We start from the raw sequence: 17,305 nt of genomic DNA on the forward strand, positions 1-17,305 counted from the left end.
CACGTGTTTCTCTTTTCCTCCCTTTTTTTTCCCTACGTGTGTTCTCTATGTCTCAGGCTTCTGTGTATTACCAGGAAGTCAGCACTTTGCAGAGAGTAGGTGCTTAGTAAATTTAGTCAAGCAACTGTTGGGTGAATGATTGAAACTGGGTTTCATTATGATGCTCTAGACCATTTGCTAACGTTTGTTTGCTTTATTAGGATTGTGCGTGGAGCACTATTTTTATTTTATTTTACTTGACTCTTCACGGAAAGAATGTACCTTGGATCTGCCATGAGTCAAGCACAGTGTTTATAGAATATAGCAGGAAACAGGAGCAATGATTTCTGTGTCAGACAGCTCAGGCTAAATTATGCTGCATTAACAAACCATCACCAAATCCGAGTAGTTTAGAATGACAGACATTCATTTCCCACAGGCACAGTATGGGCTATGGTTGGGCTTCTGCTTTGTTCCATGTCTTGTTATGACTTGGCTAAAAGAGCAGGCCCCTTTCTAAGCTGTGGCCCAGGAATGAAAGAGCAAAGCAGAACCACACAGTGACTCTTAAAGCTTAGCTCCGAGTACATCAAGTTACATCCTCTCTTTTTTCACAGGCCAGAGGAGGTCTGAGCCAAGCCTGTTGTTAATGAGGAGGGAAGGATTAATCCTGTCTTGGAAAGAAGGGAGTGAGCACTCGGGAACAATAATACAAACACATATTTATCCTTTTTTTTTTTTGTATCTTTTTTTTTTTCCAATTATTTATTTTCAGAAAAACAGTATTCATTATTTTTTCACCATACCCAGTGCTCCATGCAATCCGTGCCCTCTATAATACCCACCACCTGGTACCCCAACCTCCCCCCCCACCCGCCACTTCCAACCCCTCAGATTGTTTTTCAGAGTCCATAGTCTCTCATGGTTCACCTCCCCTTCCAATTTACCCCAACTCCCTTCTCCTCTCTCCCATCCAAGTACTAACCAGGCCCGACCCTGCTTAGCTTCCGAGATCAGACGAGATCGGGCGCGTTCAGGGTGGTATGGCCGTAGACTCCCTTCTCCTCTCTAACACCACTTGTCCTCCATGCTATTTGTTATGCTCCACAATTATCCTTTTAACTGTAACACATGCTTGAAACTCTTCCTCTCCTTTATAACATCCTGATTAAGCACTCTTCTGGCTCACCTGTGATGTTAAGCTGTTGCTCTTTATTTGCATGGCCCTTTGGAAAGTGGAATTTACAGAGGAACATAAGCAAGTCTGGATGAAGGTGATTTGGGAATAAAATACTCTGCCTTCTTGTATTGTTCTCAGTCTTCTGTGCCAGCATTTCTTTTTTCTTCTTCTTCTTTTAATGCATTGTGTATGGGAGCTATGGGCTTTAAAAAAAAATAGAGTTTTCTAGGCCGAACCCAGATACAATGGATTAGAATTTGGGGGATATGGACCTGGGATATGCATTTGACAATTTATCCAGTGATTCTGATAGAAAGCCTCTTGATCTGTGTTACAATTATTTCCGCATGTTGGTTTGCAGTTCCTGCAGTTCTCATAGTGGCGAAGGTCACTTTCATCTGATCAGGAATGGAACTGTGTCAAGTTCCAAAAGGACTCTCCCGCTCCCAGTTCTCGCATGTTCCTGCAGTGCAGTACTCCAGGGCCCTGAGTTTGGAAGCTTTGGGTGCGGACCTAGGCCTGTGTGCAGCAGTGGTATAGATGGGAGAGTCTACGTAACACTTTAAACTCTTGCCCGCAATTTCCTGCTTGCCTGCTTTGGGCCCACACTCCTTAGGGAATGGAAAAGTGCCTCTAGAACTGTGCTATTCAGTATGATAGCCTCTAGCATGAGTGGCTATATAAATTAAAATAATAAAATAAAAAAATTCATTTCTTCAGTCTCACTAGTTTTCTATTTCTAGTAGTTTGTAGTTACAAACAATGCTACAGTGAAGAACTTTGTTCATACGCATTTTTGTGTCTTTGGTATAGCTTCAAGGTGTATTCCTTGAAGAGGGCTCCTGAGCCTAAAGGCAGGGTCATGTTGCCATTGCCAGATTTCTCTCCAGAGGGCTTGGTCCGCTGGACTTTCCCACCAGTCGTGTAGGAGCATCCAATTCTCTACAGCATTGTGGACAGAGTGTGTTGCTGTATTGGAAATTTTTGCCAGTGTGGTAGGCGAAAAGTGATAGTTCAGTGTTTTTTTAATTTGCCTTTCTTTAATTATGAGTGAATTAGAACATTTCCTCATCTATTTGAGGGAGCTGTTTCTTTTTTGGTGAATTGTCCATTATGTCTTTCCCCCATTTTTCACTGGGACTTTTGTTCCTTTGTGATTTACTTTCGTAAGAAATTCAGATTTGTTGGTGTAATTAGAGCCCCTCTTTGTGGTATGTATTGTGTGTATATTTCTCCCAGTTGGTAGGGTGTCTTTGGACTTTGTTTATGGTGATTCGTGTCAGGCCAGAATTTTTATCTTTTTATTTATGTGTAGTCAAATTGAACAATCTTTTATTGCTTCTCTATTTCGAGTCATGGTGAGAAAGCCTTTCCCTACTCCAGTTAAAGAAGAATTCACTCATTTTCATTCAGTACTTTTATGGTTTTATTTTTATGATAGATCAGTAATCTACTTGGAGTTCATTCTTTTGTATGGTGAGATGTGAATCTAATTTTTTTTTCCCCAGATGGCTACCTAGTTGTCCCAGCACCATTCATTAAAAGTTGTCTTTTCTTGAGTGATTTAAGATGCCACCTTTGTCATATACCAAATATCCATTTGTTCATCCGTCTCATTCTAGAGTTATTATTATTTTTTTAATTTTTAAAGATTTTATTTATTTATTTACAGACCGAGATCACAAGTAGGCAGAGCAGCAGGCAGAGAGAGAGAGGGAGAAGCAGGCTCCCCGCTGAGCAGAGAGCCCGATGCGGGGCTCTATCCCAGCACCCTGAGATCATGACCAGAGCTGAAGGCAGAGGTTTTAACCCACTGAGCCACCCAGGTGCCCCTCACTCTAGAGTTTTTATATTGTTACTGGTTTGTCTGTGTACTAGGCGCACACTGTTTTATTTTGTATCTTATCTTATTTTATTTATTTATTTATTTATTTAAGAGAGAAAGAAAGCAAGCAGGGCCAGATACAGAGGGGGAGGGAGAGGGACAAGCAGACTCTTTGCTGAGTGCAGAGCTCCATATTGGGCTTGATCTCAGGACCCTGAAATCAGGACCTGAGCTGAAATCAAGATGCTTAACCAACTGAGCCACCCAGGTGCCCCTAGAGGGCACTGTTTTAATCATAGAGATTTTATAATGGGTTTTAAAAATCTGGTAAGGGTAGTATTCCTCTATTTTTTTTTCCCTAGGTTTTTTTTTTTTGTTTTTTTTTGCTTGTTTTTTGGACTTTTAAAAAAGATATTCTTACATGTTTGTTTCTCCATCTGAATTTTTGAACAACTTGGCTAATTCCATAAAATAGCTTGTTGGTATATTTACTGTGATTATATTAAAGTTATAAATTGGTGAGACCAGTATCTTTATAATGTTAAGTCATCCTACAAGAAGAGGGGGTATCATTCTGTTTGTTCATGTCTTTTTTTACTGTCTTTCAGGAGTGTTTGAAAATGTACATGATGTACATTGACCTCATGTACAATGACCTCATGTAGGTCATGCACATTTCTTGTTAAATTTATTCCTAAGCATTTAATTTTCTGTTTCTATTTTAAAACGACTTTTCCCTACCTTCATTCCTCTGTTTGTTGTTTTTGTATATGAAAGTTGTTAATTTTGTATGCTAATTTTGCATTCTGCCACTTCACTTATTTTTTGTATTGCTTCGTTCTCTGGGGTTTTCCAGGTTTCATATTTTATCATCTGTTCTTTATGTACTTATGTGTAGTCCATAATTTTAAGACCATTTTTAAAAGCCAAATTATAATTTTCTTAAATTTTACCTTGCTCTGCAGTATGGAAAATAATCTGCTGCCCATGGTGGGGAAGACTTACTGTATTCCTAGAAAGTTTTAGAGGCGCTCTCTTCTATTGGCTTGAGATGGGGCAGATGATGGTTTAATAGTCGCCACTGAGATATTAGGACAGGAATGATGGAAATAAGAAGTGTGCCTTACACTTTATGAAGTTAGACATCTTGTAGCGTTGAACAGAGCAAGAATAGTAGAAAGTGTCTTAAAACTTTGAGCATTATGATTCATGTGCATAATAGATTGTTTTAAGAAAGATTTGCTAAATGGCCCAGGAAGAGAACAAAGAGAAGCCGTAGGAATACAGAGAGGAGAAGGACCCGTGTTTGAGAGTCACATGAGGACGTGCTCATTAGACCAGCATTTACGGAGCTTGTGCACAAGACTAGAAATCCGGGAAAGCCCGGCTGAAGTCAGGGCAGATAGAGATAAAGTGGGATTCTCCCGGAGGCTTTAGATAGGGCAAAACTAAGTTTTTGAGAAGAAGTTCCATGCAGGAGTAGAATAAGACAAAAGAGACAAAAGACTAATATTGTTTTTACATAAGACAAGTAATTTAGTTTGCGTGAACTAAAACTTGCCTAGCGGTTCATAGGACAGGAAGGGTGAGTTGGCGCCAGGCCGTGGAGGAACTTGGATGGAAGGCTTTTTCTTTACCTTTCACAGTGTAGGCCTACTGAGGCTTACCAACAAGGTTTTGAACACACGTGATCAACTGTGGATTCTAGAACATTTAACTTCCAAGTGATACTTAAATGTTGCAGGGAGGGAAAGATAGGAAGCAAGGAAATCAAGGGAACCATCACAGAAACGTAGGTTTCTGCTTCAGTTGGTTTTCCAATGTATTCCTTTCACTGAAACTGCTTTCAGTTTTTTCCTTTTCCTGTATGAGTTGTTTACAACTGTAGTTTTCCTCCATCTCTCCCATTCTTCCTGTCTATGAAGTTTTCTTGCAGGAGTGTGAGAGACCGTGTCTCTTCGTGTGGGCCTTGGGACCGGCTGCCTGCATTAGGCTCCCGGCCTGGCCATGACCAGCCCTGCGCCTTGAGCAAGTGACGTGTCCTGTCAGTGCCCCAGCCTCCCCTTAGGGAAGTGGTTTGAGGAAGTAGGAATGAATGCTCCGGAAGCACATAGAAGTAGCACTTGGCACACGATAAGAAATCAGGAAAAAGTAGTGATTTTAATTAATTTTTAATAATAATTATTTTTACTGTGTTCTGGCTCTGTTTCACCAGTCTGTCACTTGGCAACCTTGGATAACTCTGTCACGTGTTGATGTCAAATTAATGCCAGGTTTTTTTCTTAACCCCTTGAAGAAAGGTACAGAACTCTGTTAACTCTGCTGCTTTGGAAAACTTCACTTCCCTGTTACTTGAATGTTTCTTCTTCGCATTTATTGATATGATTTTTCTACTGAGCAGATGCCTTGTTTGGCAGCTTCTCTCTATCACTTTCTTCAGTTTCTACTAAGATGTTGAAAACCACCAGATCTTTTTTATGGAAATTGCTTTAAACTTATTTTGTCATTGAAAAGGGCTCTGAGAGCATAGGTTCAGCTTTCCATTTTGGTGTCTTCTGTAGTAATGGAAGCACTCTTCATGTCTTAATTTCATCCTCACAACAATGATTTTAGGAAGATGTTAATATCCAGTGAGCTGAGAAGTAGAGATGAGAAAAACAAGGCACAAATACAGTATGTTTGAATTCCAGAAAATAAGAAAGAAAGTCTGGTTTGCACTGGGAAGTTTGTATCCTTTAGAGATAGTGACCTGTGGTAGCCGGCTTTCTGCATCAGAATATGTTCTGTGATGCCGCACTGCAATGCGACTTCTTTCGAGTAATGTCAGTGCTGTTTAGTTACATGACTAATACATAATGCATCCTGGAAAATAGTAGGTTCAAACATCTCTGAGTATTAGTTAAGGAATTTTATATATTTTTGTAATTGAAACACATAAAATTTGGCTTTAGGGCTAGAAATGCTTTTAATGAATTGCCTTTTTAATTCACTATGTTTCTTCTATCTACTTTATCCTGAATGGGTCATAAATTGAAGAATCTGTTTTTAGCAGATGCGAAGCTTATGGGTACAAATTATCTTTTCTAGCTGATTCTGTAATTAAAATGTGATTTCATTTAGAATTATTAAAGACCCCAAAAGTCTGTAAGCTAAAGAAAAATCAAGATTTGTTTTTGCAGCTGATTAATTGCACTATTTAATATTCTATTGACAGTTGCACTGGGCTATGGAAAAACTGACTGTAAATCTACTGACATTTAGTACAGCATGCTTTCTTTTCTCTAGATGCAGCAAAAAATTATTCCCGATCAGGACCAACTGATGGCAGTAGCTCTGGAGTGCATCTACAACTGTGAACGAAATGACCAGCTGGCTCTTTGCTATGACATATTAGAATGTCTTCCACAAAGAGGATATGGGTAAGAACCTACAGCGTGCCAGGCTTATTGTCTTTTCATCCTACCAGCTAAAATGAAAATGTTGCTTCCCTGAGGGTTCATTAGACAGAATTTTGGGCATATAAAAAATATACAGAGAAGAAAATGGAATCATCTGCAAACCTGTTGCCTAGAGATAAACTTCTGTTTTTCCAGCAGTGTTTGAGCAATCACTATAATTTTGCCAACCTTGATCAGTTATCCATCAAAGAACAAAAATATCACAACCACCACAGCAAAAAGTACTTTGCATCTAGCGCATAGACAGTGATGACTCTGTTTTAAGTTGTTTCTAATTAAGCGTTTTTCATATTTATGAGCTTGTGGTATTCTGCGAATTATTTGTTCTTGGCGCTTGCCTATAATAATCGTGTTCAAGTAGTAATGTATGAATATACACAATTTTATTTTACTTTGTTTTATTGAAATATAGTGAACACAGAGCACTGCATAAGTTTGAGGTGTTCATCGTAATGACTCGACGAACATCATGAAACGACCACAGTTTAGTTAACATCTGTCATCGCATGCAGATACAAAAAAAAAGAACAAAAAGTTTTTTTCCTTGTGATGAGATCTTTCACTTTCATAACAGCTTTCATATATAACATATAACAGTGTTTTTGTTGTTTTTAGTTGGTTTCCCGAATTGTTCCTTGAGTGGAACATTGTGTGTCATTGTCCCCCATACATACTTATCTTAGACTCGGAAGTTTTGTTGTTTTAGGTTCTTCTTCTTCTTCTTTTTTTTTTTTAAAGATTCCACGTGTAAGTGAGATCATCATACAGTATTTGTCTTTCTTTGTCTGACTTTTTGCACTTAGCTTAATGCTCTCAGAGTCCATCCATGTTGTCATAAAGGGCAGGATTTCCTTTTTTTTTCTTTAATGGCTTTCATATTCCATTGTGTATATGAAAATGGCACATTTTTGTGATTCATACATCTTTTGATGGGCCCTTAGGTTGTTTCTTATCAATCTCGGCTACTGTGACTAATGCTGCTCCCTCTCTCTTTTCCTTCTAAGGAAATTTTAATTTTCTGTGAACTAAATGATAGAGATCACCAAGTTTGCACCCCATTGTGAGATAGTTTCATGCAGTCACCAACGGTACTGCAATCAGATGTGAGTTTGATGGGTAAAGGATATTTGCGCGGGACTGAAGTATTACCTCAGCAAGTTCATTTATTTATTTTTTTTTTTGTCATTTCAAAAGGGAAATTTAGCTTTCGAAAATAGAAGCTGACTGCCGTCACCTTTAATTAAGCTACCAGATGTGCTGTCACAATCAGTCTGGTGTTACATGCCTCCTGTGAGGTGCCAGTCTGAAGTAAAGGTGTTCATTCTTACTCTAGTCAGTCCTCTGGGCCGAGCTTCAGGATGACAAGCGGATGCAGAGAAGGGGGAACAAGTTAAATCACACCATGAAGGAAACGGTCAAGTAAATGCAAAGTGTGAGACACTCTCCAAGTCAGCTGGTCCTTCCACTTTGTGAAAAGTCTGTGTCATGGAGGTGCTGATCCAAGATCAAGGAGTCTGGGGGGGGTGCCTGGCTGGCTCAATCAGGAGAGCATGTGACTCTTAATCTCAGGGTCATGAGTTTAAGCCCCACATTGACTATAGAGATTACTTAAATAAACAAAAATTTAAAAAAAGATGGAGTCCAAAGAGACATAATCCTCTCCTAATTTTTAGCTATAAAGTAACATATGCACATAATGAAAGTGAAGAAATTGAAAAACTTGTAATTGGTCAACAGCTGTTTGCTGGCCCACCTTCCCCGTGTCTCCTCACAGGAAACACCAGCTTAGAGAATGTGTTTCTTCTGGTCTTTGTTTGCCTGCCTCCTCTAAGAAGGCGCATGTGGTGGCTGCAGTTTTATGTGATTATTGACTTCCTTTTATGGATGTCTATCCATCCCCCATACCTACTTCTACCATTTTTTCAGTATAATTAGGGTAGCATTTTCATCATTATATTATGTAAATATTGTTTCTACAGATCTGGGTATGATTATATTCCTTTGTATGCAACTTTTTGTTTTTCCTGTTTTTCTTTCCCCCCCCTTTGTTTTTAGAAATTTCCTTTTCCTTTTTGTTGTTTTGTTTGTTCCCATTTATCTCCTTCCGTCTTCTGATGGAAATAGAAAGCTCTTCTCTGTAGTCAGACATATCTCAGTTCCTTCCCTTTTTCCCATTTTCTCTCCCTCTGTACCTTTTGGAACATCCTTTTTGGATGTCTTTTCTCTTGCTTTGATGTGGGTTAATTGTTCCATATTCTGTACAGCTGCCATCCTGAGGCTTGGGTTTGCCTCTCTCTCGTGTTACATATTGCATTTCTGAAATTTCTTTTCTCCTTCCTTTACTTATTCTCTCATTTTGATGGAACACAATCTTAACAGTTTCCTGTCAAAGGTTACATGGAGGCATTTTTATTTTAAGACTGTTTCATGTGAGAAAGTTACCAGAATTGCCCCCTGAACTTGGTAGAAAACTTGGCTCTATACAGTTCTAGTTTATAATCTTTTCCTTGTGAGTTTTGAAGGCATCAGTCTTGTCCCCTCCTCCCAGGATTGTCAACTAGTCCTACACCATTGTAAATCACTGCTTTCTAGATGGCTTTTCTTCCTTTTTGGATATCTCAGTGCCTTCTCTTCATCTCTGATGTTCTGAAATAGCGTAAGGATGTGTTTCATTGTGACTCTGAATTTGTTAATGTTGTTCATTTAGACCCCCTGTTCCAATCTGGAAAATCCTGCCCTTTAGAGCTTTGGGAAATTTTCTTACATTCTTTCCTTGATAAATTTCCTTGGTACTTTTATTTGTACTCCCTTCCTTTTTCTTTCTCTGTTTTTTAATACTTCTTTATTTACTGCCTTTTTTATTCTTTTTCCCACTTTTTGATCTTTTGTTAAATGATCTGGGAGTTTCTTCAGTTTTATCTTTTCATCCATCTTTCAAATTTTAAGATTTATTTTGACTTTCTTATTTAAATTCTAAGAACTTTTAAAATAAGATAGTGTCCTACCTACTCTTGTTTCAGAGTAGGAAACTCTGTTCCTCTGCTCCCTGCACTATACGCTTTTTCACCACGGTCTCTCATTTTTCATATCCTGGTTGTTTGTATAACTGCCTTTACTGTTAGGGACTGTCCTCCATGTTGAGTGATTCTTGATCATTAATTTATATCTAAGACACTAAGAAACTGATTGGAAGCCTTGTGACAAGATAAAGCCTTTTCATTGTAGGAGTGCTTGAGAAGTCGCCTCGTATGTGAACACCTAGCTTGTCCTCTTGTTTAAGCTTTGATTTTGTGTGTGTGTGTGTGTGTGTGTGTGTGTGTGTGTAGGTTCATCTTAGATTCTAGTATGTTACAGAAATGTTGGGTAGTTTAGAGATCCTGATCATTCATCGCCTCATCATGGATCTCAGTACTGACCACCCAGAAGGAATCCAAGCAGTTAGACTTGTCAGTGGTAGAGCTGAATGGAGATTGTGGTAGCGCTTAATGTCTTTGCCTTCCTCCATCTAGGGTTAGGGAATCTTCATGTAGGGGGCCTCAGCACGTGTTTATTACCCAGACTTACAGAGATACGACCATAGGTTATCTCACATCCTTAGTAAAGACTGGCAGGAATAGCAGGTGTGCCTCTGGGAACCGTAGGTATATCTCTGAGAGAGATGGGCTGTCAGTAGGCAGCAAAAGGCTGGTAAAGGCATTGTATGGACAGATTTTGTAGCGCAATGTCATTACCCATCATTTAGAAACCTCAACCCAGTGGCTATCAGGGTGTTAGTAGTAAAATTGTTCTCCCTAGAGGGTAACAAGAGATGCAGAAGCTTCTCTTAATGTCTGTGACAGAGGGCAGTAGTGGTGGGAAGTCTCTTCCTTAAATGGCTTTGCTGGGAAACTTGATAGTCTGTCTTTCAGCTTTGTGCCTCCTTTGTTGTCCTTGAATCAACTCGTCAAGCTCATTGACCCCCAAGTGACACGTATAATTTTTAGGAATAAGTGTTTTAGACCTTGTTTTTCAGTAAGATCAAACTAGCATAAATATCAACTAGAGCTAATCTGTTAATTTTTAAACAGTAATTTGCCTACCATGAAGTATCAATGAATGATGATATTAAAAGAACATATTTTATGTAGACATTATAATTACAGAATTAGTGTGTTTTTGAAGAGTGTGTAGGCTAAGAAATGCCTCTTTTTCTTGGCTTCAGATTAATGGTTTCTTTTGATCTAACAGACTTTTTTGTAAATACAGAAATAGATTGATACTCTGTTTTCCATGTATTTCTTAATGATTATGTTTCATATTTACAATTTTCTAAGTAACATTTTTAAATTAGGCTACTATTAAAATATAGAGCTTCCAAATATTTTCTGTGATTCTCTTCATGCCAAGTTCATCAATTTTATTCTGCCTGTGGTTCGATGTTCATTTTTAGTAGTTACATGGTCATTTACCAAATGGTAAACTGTTATTATTTTTAATCACTTAGGAAATGAACACATATTTAATCTAATTAATTTTTGTGCATCTTATGTAGGCCACATATTCCACTGGCTAAAAAAAAATCTATAGTAATTATGTTTATAGATGTCAATTCATAAAGGAAAAACCCTGTATTCTTTTTTTTTTAAGATTTTATTTATTTATTAGAGACATAGAGCACAAGTAGGCAGAGCTGAAGATGTTCAGAAATAAGACCAACATTTTGCCCAGCAGTGTAATATTGTTGTATATTAACTATAAGGGAAACATCATATCTTTTTTCACTTGAGTATTATATTCTATGTAAGAAACTACTACTAAAACTTAATTTTAATTTTTTTCTCTTAATCTTTCAGTCACAAAACAGAGGTAACAAATGCTCTTCATGACATGGCAGACCAACTGGAACAAATTCTCAGGTGAGAAAAATGTTAGTCTGTTGGCTTTGTGCTGATGCAGGAGGTCTGCCCAAGAAACGTTACTTTTCACGTGTCCAGTGGTCCTTTGCAGTTTGACTTCCTATTTGTTTGACTCTCTTGGGAGTGAATTTTCTTTTCTTTTCTTTTTTTTTTTTTTAAAGAATTTATTTATTTATTTGACAGAGAGAGATCACAAGTAGGCAGAGAGGCAGGCAGAGAGAGAGAGGAGGAAGCAGGCTCCCTGCTGAGCAGAGAGCCCGATGCGGGACTCGATCCCAGGACCCTGGGATCATGACCTGAGCCAAAGGCAGTAGCCTAACCCACTGAGCCACCCAGGCGCCCCGGGAGTGAATTTTCTTAATACAAAGGTACCGCTCGCTGTGGCAGGGTAATTAAAAGCCTGGATTTTGAAGACTGGTGGACCTGTGTTCAAATATGGGTCTGGTAACTCAGAAGCTGTGTGATCTTTGAACCCTGGGTTTTCTTATTTATAGTATCTAACCCATGAGCTAATGGGATTCATGTTAGAGTAACCATTTAAAGTGCTTCCTACCCATAAGGTACATAAGAAATGTTAGTTCCTGCAACAGTTATTATGTCTGTCAGCAAATAGTGTTTATTATACTCCTGACTTCCGTTTTTTGGGCATATTACCTCTGATAGGATATCTGGATTAGATCAAACTGCACTAGAGCTTTCAAGTAACTCTACAGTAATATTCTTCACTGTCAGAATGAAGCATGAAACTTTCTGTGTTGGAGCCTGAAATTCCTAATTTGGCATTTAGGAAGTCAGATATATTTTACTGGCATTTATATGCATATATGAAGATGCTTGAGTAATTTTAAGTAACTGTATTAAAAAGTTTAGGGCTAAAAATTTTTTTCCAGCACATAATTATAGAATTATAAGGTAATACCATCAGTTTATAGTGGCGATATGAATAGAAAGGTATAATAATTTGGAGTCTACTAATTAGAAGTTTTATTCATTGAATTTAAGGAACTTGAGTATAAAAATATTTCAAGTTGTATTTAAGAAAACAGTGTTTTTGTGCCATATGTGTATGGGAATTGAATGAAGAATCATTCACTTTCCTCAGGACCTCTGTTTCTGTGTTTATTACTACCTTGCTGCTTGTTACTTTGTGTCCTGAAAGTTATATAGTTTTTTTTTCCTTGAAAAATTCTTAATAAATCAAGTTCTTTCTTTTCAACCTTAGCTTATTTTAGATTGGCTGTGTTTCTCCTATCTCTGGTGTCCTTGAGAAGGTGAACATAGTTTGAGTAAAGTTTAGTGGATTAAGACAGTATGGATTCATTCCTTACAAATTCGCATGATTACCTTTTTTTTTTCCGTAATGAAACTGAGAAGAGTGATCTCAAAAAGATATGGTGAAATACTGTGAATTTCACAGTATTTCACAGAATTTCATGGTATGTTCCTGGCTGTAACCATGAGTGGTCTTGATATCACGTTATGCTCTTTCTACCTCAAGGAAACAGTTGTATGTGGTCAGTTTCTGCACGATACCCACATCTCTCCCTGTTTAGTTTAAGTTACTGACCTTTTAAAGTAAGAATTTTTTTTTCCTCTTCCACCTCATAGGTACTAATCACTGAAAAATGTTTTAGCATATGTGATGTCAGGTGACATGACCCATGAAACCTGTCTTTACGATGAGCTACTGAATTCTAGCCAGTCACGCTCTATAAACCCAGTAGTAGTTAATTCAAAAATGTGAAATTTGGTGAGGTCACCCATAATACATATATGACACTGATGATTGGGGAATGAGATATCTCAAGAAGGTTCATCTGGGACAAAATTTATGACATATTTTTTTATTTTTATAGAATAGATTCTGGAGGGAGATTGAGCCTTGTGATGTTTCTTTGGCTCCAACTCTGAAATTGTTTATTCCTTTTCTATTGACCTTGCCTCTAACAAATTACTCACAGGATTGTTCAGAGTAAAAGCTGAGTGTTGAAATGATAGATTTGCTTGTTTTGCTGATTTGATGCTTTTAGAGTAGAGGAAAATAATTAAAAAATTTTAGATAAAGATATGTCATATTTTTTTAAAAAATTGGTTACTAATTCCAAGTACATTGTAGTAAAAGTATAGGAAATAAGATTTGATATATGATTGTTAGCTTTTTTTTTTTTTCTGAAAATTAATGAAGTATGTGAAATTGGGTCATTCTATGCTACGTTTTGTTTTTAGTACTAAACACCTACGTGCTGGTTGTATGTTCAAGACTCTCAGACTTTTTTTGTTTGGTAGCAAGACTAAAAAATTCCTCTCTCACTTTTAGTGTGTCGGAGCTCTTGGAGAAGCATGGACTCGAGAGACCAGTTTCATTTGTTAAGAACACTCAGTCTAGCTCAGAAGAGGCACGCAAGTTGATGGTTAGGCTGACCAGGCACACTGGTCGGAAGTAAGTAATGAACAAAATTAATTGACACTTGGATATGATTAAAAATAAGTACTGGTTTTGTTTTTTTTACTTACTTCATTGATTTATAATTGGCCAACACTAAATTCCATGTATTAAGTGTAGAATTTGATAAGTTTCGATATATGTAGATACTTGTGAAACCATCTTGTAATTGAGGTAATAACTATGTCACCCTTAGAAGCTTCTTCTTGCCCTTTTATACTCCCCTTCCTTTTGCTTCCCCTGATCACCTCCTTATCCCCTCTCTAGACTACTACTGATGTGTAGTCTATTCCTATATATTACTTTGTATTTTCTGTAACTTCATGTAAATGGAATCTAGTATACACTTCCGTTTGGCTTCTCCCACTCTGTACTCATTTTGTCATTCATCCTTGTTGTATCATGGAACAATAAGAATAATTCCATTTTATTTATCAAGTAGTATTCCATTTTATGGATTTATCACACTTTGTTGAACTGTTCACCTTTTTATGTGGGGCTCGATCCCATGACCCTGGTATCATGACCTGAGCGGAAGGCAGAGACTTTAACCCACTGAGCCACCCAGGTGCCCCTGTTTATGGACTTCTTGGGTTGTTTTGAGTTTTGGTTTTTACAGCTAAAGCTATGGACATTTGGGTACTATAAAATATTTCTAATTTTTAAAATTGTAAATAGAATTTTCTTAATTTCATTTTTGGATTGTTCACTCCTAGTGTGTAGAAATGTTGACATATATTTTTTTGATTTTGATATATTAAGCTTGTGTCTTCCAACCTTGTGGGGCATCTGTATTAGTTCCAGTAGGGTTTTTTTTTGTTTTGTTTTGTTTTGTTTTGGCTATTCCGTGGGATTTTCTGTCCCATGCAAGCAGAGACTGCTCTACTTCTACCCAGTATCATGTCCCACGCAAGCAGAGACTGCTCTACTTCTACCCAGGCCTACGCGAGCTACACTTGCACCACCTAGATGGCTCCAGAAATCACAGGCTCACCCAACAGTAGTAAACCGCTTACAGAATGCAGCCAGTAGTGGCTTGCTCAGGGAACTCTCCCTCCTAAGAACCCCTCTGGCATTTTGTGTCTGTCTCTCTCCCTATCTGTCTCTTTTAACAGTGACCTATAGTTACTGATGTATGTGCCTTATGTTCCTTTGGAGATGATAAGCTTCTCTAGGGCAAGTGATATAGTTCCTATACATCTAATGTGGGACCATCTATATCAATGGCCCTCTCTCAAAAATTATTAAATGAACAATTTAAAAGGTTTTGGCAACTCAAGTCTTAATTTTTTTTTTTTTTACAGCTAGAAACAAATGGTCAGTGTTTCTGATCGTGCTGACTCTACTCTAGTACCCACTCTTCAAGAAAGCCTTGCTGTTATAGCTAGAACACTTGCTGTGTTTTCCTTGAGTTCCTCAAACACTTCTGATACCTCTGAAGTTAATCTCTATTCATGCTGTTCTGCTCTAATATGTAAGAGAATATGGCCTCTTTTTTCAAACTAGTTAATTTGAAGTAAATCTTAACTATTTCATATATGCCACCATGGCTTGGCCTTCAGCATCTATGGGAATATTCTTGGGCACATTCTAAATGGTAGCAGATTTCATTGAATCTGCGCAAATCAAGTTTTGCCATCTTGAGTGCAACACTGTTTCTCCCTGGAATATATCCCTCAGTTCCAAGGCTGTAACTAATACATCATATTTATACTTAGGGATCTCTCTGTTAATTTGCAACTCTCTGGTATAGTGCCTTCAGGTTCTACTCTTGGTTCCTATTTACTGAATATATTCTGAAAAGGCCATTGTAAATAATGTCTTATAATTTATTTTAATTAGAACCTGTACTTACGGCTAGCCATGTGTGAGAAAACATTAATACCATCTGTCCCAGTGTTGATGGCTTCCAGAGAACAGCTGGGCTATGAGAATTTGAATTCAGCTAGACAATGCCTAGGTTCGATTTTATCCAGCTGGTACAAGATGGACACTCTCTGCATCAAACGTTTTGCAACTTACTTACCTGCAAGCCAGATCTGAAGGAGCTCTCCAGTTTTTTGAAGTTCCCCAAAGAGTTCACGTATCAAGGTCTAACTAATGGACACACTTCAGGGATTGTCCTGGGAGACATGAAAATATGTCAGTTTGTTTTTTCCATTTGTATGCTGAGATTAAAAAAAAAAAAGTATTCTCTTATGCTTTTTGCATAGGCGATAGAAGTAATTACTCATTTTGTGAAATAAATATAAAATACTATAAGCAATTGAAGCATATGCTTATTAAAAATTTTTGGTGAAAAATTTCATGAAGACTGGAAGTTTCATAGGAATGATCTCAAATACATGCTTTCCCCATAGCAACACTATTATATGCATATAGTCTGTTTGCCCTGTTTTTAATGCATAAAAAAGGGGAAGAGACTTGGGAAAGAAAGATCCAAATGGTATTTGACAAGCACAAAACAAAATAAAATCTGCCCTTTCAAACAGTGATATTCAGGATTATGCAGAACATCAAGGTTAGCAAGTAAATATAAATAATGGTTCCAAATTCATATATATTCAACAAAGGTGAGCTTCTGGGGGAAGCAGAGAGAATTACAACACTTTCTCCCTCCTGCTAAACAATATTAGTAATCATGTATGTAACTATAGAAACCACAGAAATGTGTTTGTAACTTTCAGATTCATTCATTAACATTTATTGAATACTATTTTATACCAGAAAAAACGGGGGGAGTATCTTTTCATACATTCTAGTTTTAGTTAATCTTCACAATGTACAAAAAGGGAACATAGCTCAGAGAAATTAAGAGACATATTCAGAACTGTATAGGTAATGGAGCTTGTCTTTATACTTAGGAATGTCTTGCTTCAATGCCTGTGCTCTATCAGAATTAATCTCCTCCATTTCTTATCACTCTCCAAGATGGACTTTAAGTGAGGAAACCGGAAGTCAGGAACCCTAAGAGTTCATGATCATGCAGCTACCATGTGTCTGTGAATTTGTTAACAAACCCTTTCCTTGCTGCAGGAGAACCTGAACCATGAATTCTCTAACTCCCTAAGCCTGGGTACCCACATAAAATGCGATCTGATCAACAAGACCGTGTGTGCCTCATTGGTTGTATAAACCTGATCCTTGGTTGGTAAATTGCTTCTGACCTCAAGGAACTGGAAATGGACTGGAAAACCTGATAGGGGCTTTGTGCTTTGGGCTTTCCTAAGTGTGGTCACTGGCTTGTCCTTGAGGAGATTCTAAGAACTGTGCCTGTGGAATTATTACAAAAGATAGGTTCTTGGGGGGCATGAAACTCCTTCCTGAGTTAGATGGGGCAGCTCTTGGCACTATATTATAAGATTCTCTCCTGGCACCAGGGCTGTCCCCTGGGATGTGCATAAGATTGGTCCGTCACTCTGTGGACCCTTGCAAGGGCTCCCACTGAGATAGCCACTAGTGCTGCGCTGCTGATGAACTGGGGTCCCCAGCCTCTTGACTGATGCCAGGGGTGGCCTCTGGTGG

The 17,305-nt window shown here is 37.9% G+C and overlaps 1 protein-coding gene across 2 annotated transcripts in view; it reads left to right on the forward strand.

Annotated features, from left to right (window-relative positions):
• The window catches only part of NBAS (NBAS subunit of NRZ tethering complex), a 322,741-nt gene that overhangs the window by 136,049 nt on the left and 169,387 nt on the right, over window positions 1-17,305 (forward strand). For both annotated transcript variants that reach the window (XM_044262053.1, XM_044262054.1), the window contains exons 26-28: window positions 6,270-6,403; window positions 11,275-11,337; window positions 13,655-13,777. In XM_044262053.1, coding sequence (XP_044117988.1) covers window positions 6,270-6,403; window positions 11,275-11,337; window positions 13,655-13,777 — 320 coding nt within the window. The remainder of the gene's footprint in view (window positions 1-6,269; window positions 6,404-11,274; window positions 11,338-13,654; window positions 13,778-17,305) is intronic.

The sequence above is a fragment of the Neovison vison genome, chromosome 8 (genome assembly GCF_020171115.1).
Source record: "Neovison vison isolate M4711 chromosome 8, ASM_NN_V1, whole genome shotgun sequence".
Taxonomy (NCBI): domain Eukaryota; kingdom Metazoa; phylum Chordata; class Mammalia; order Carnivora; family Mustelidae; genus Neogale; species Neogale vison.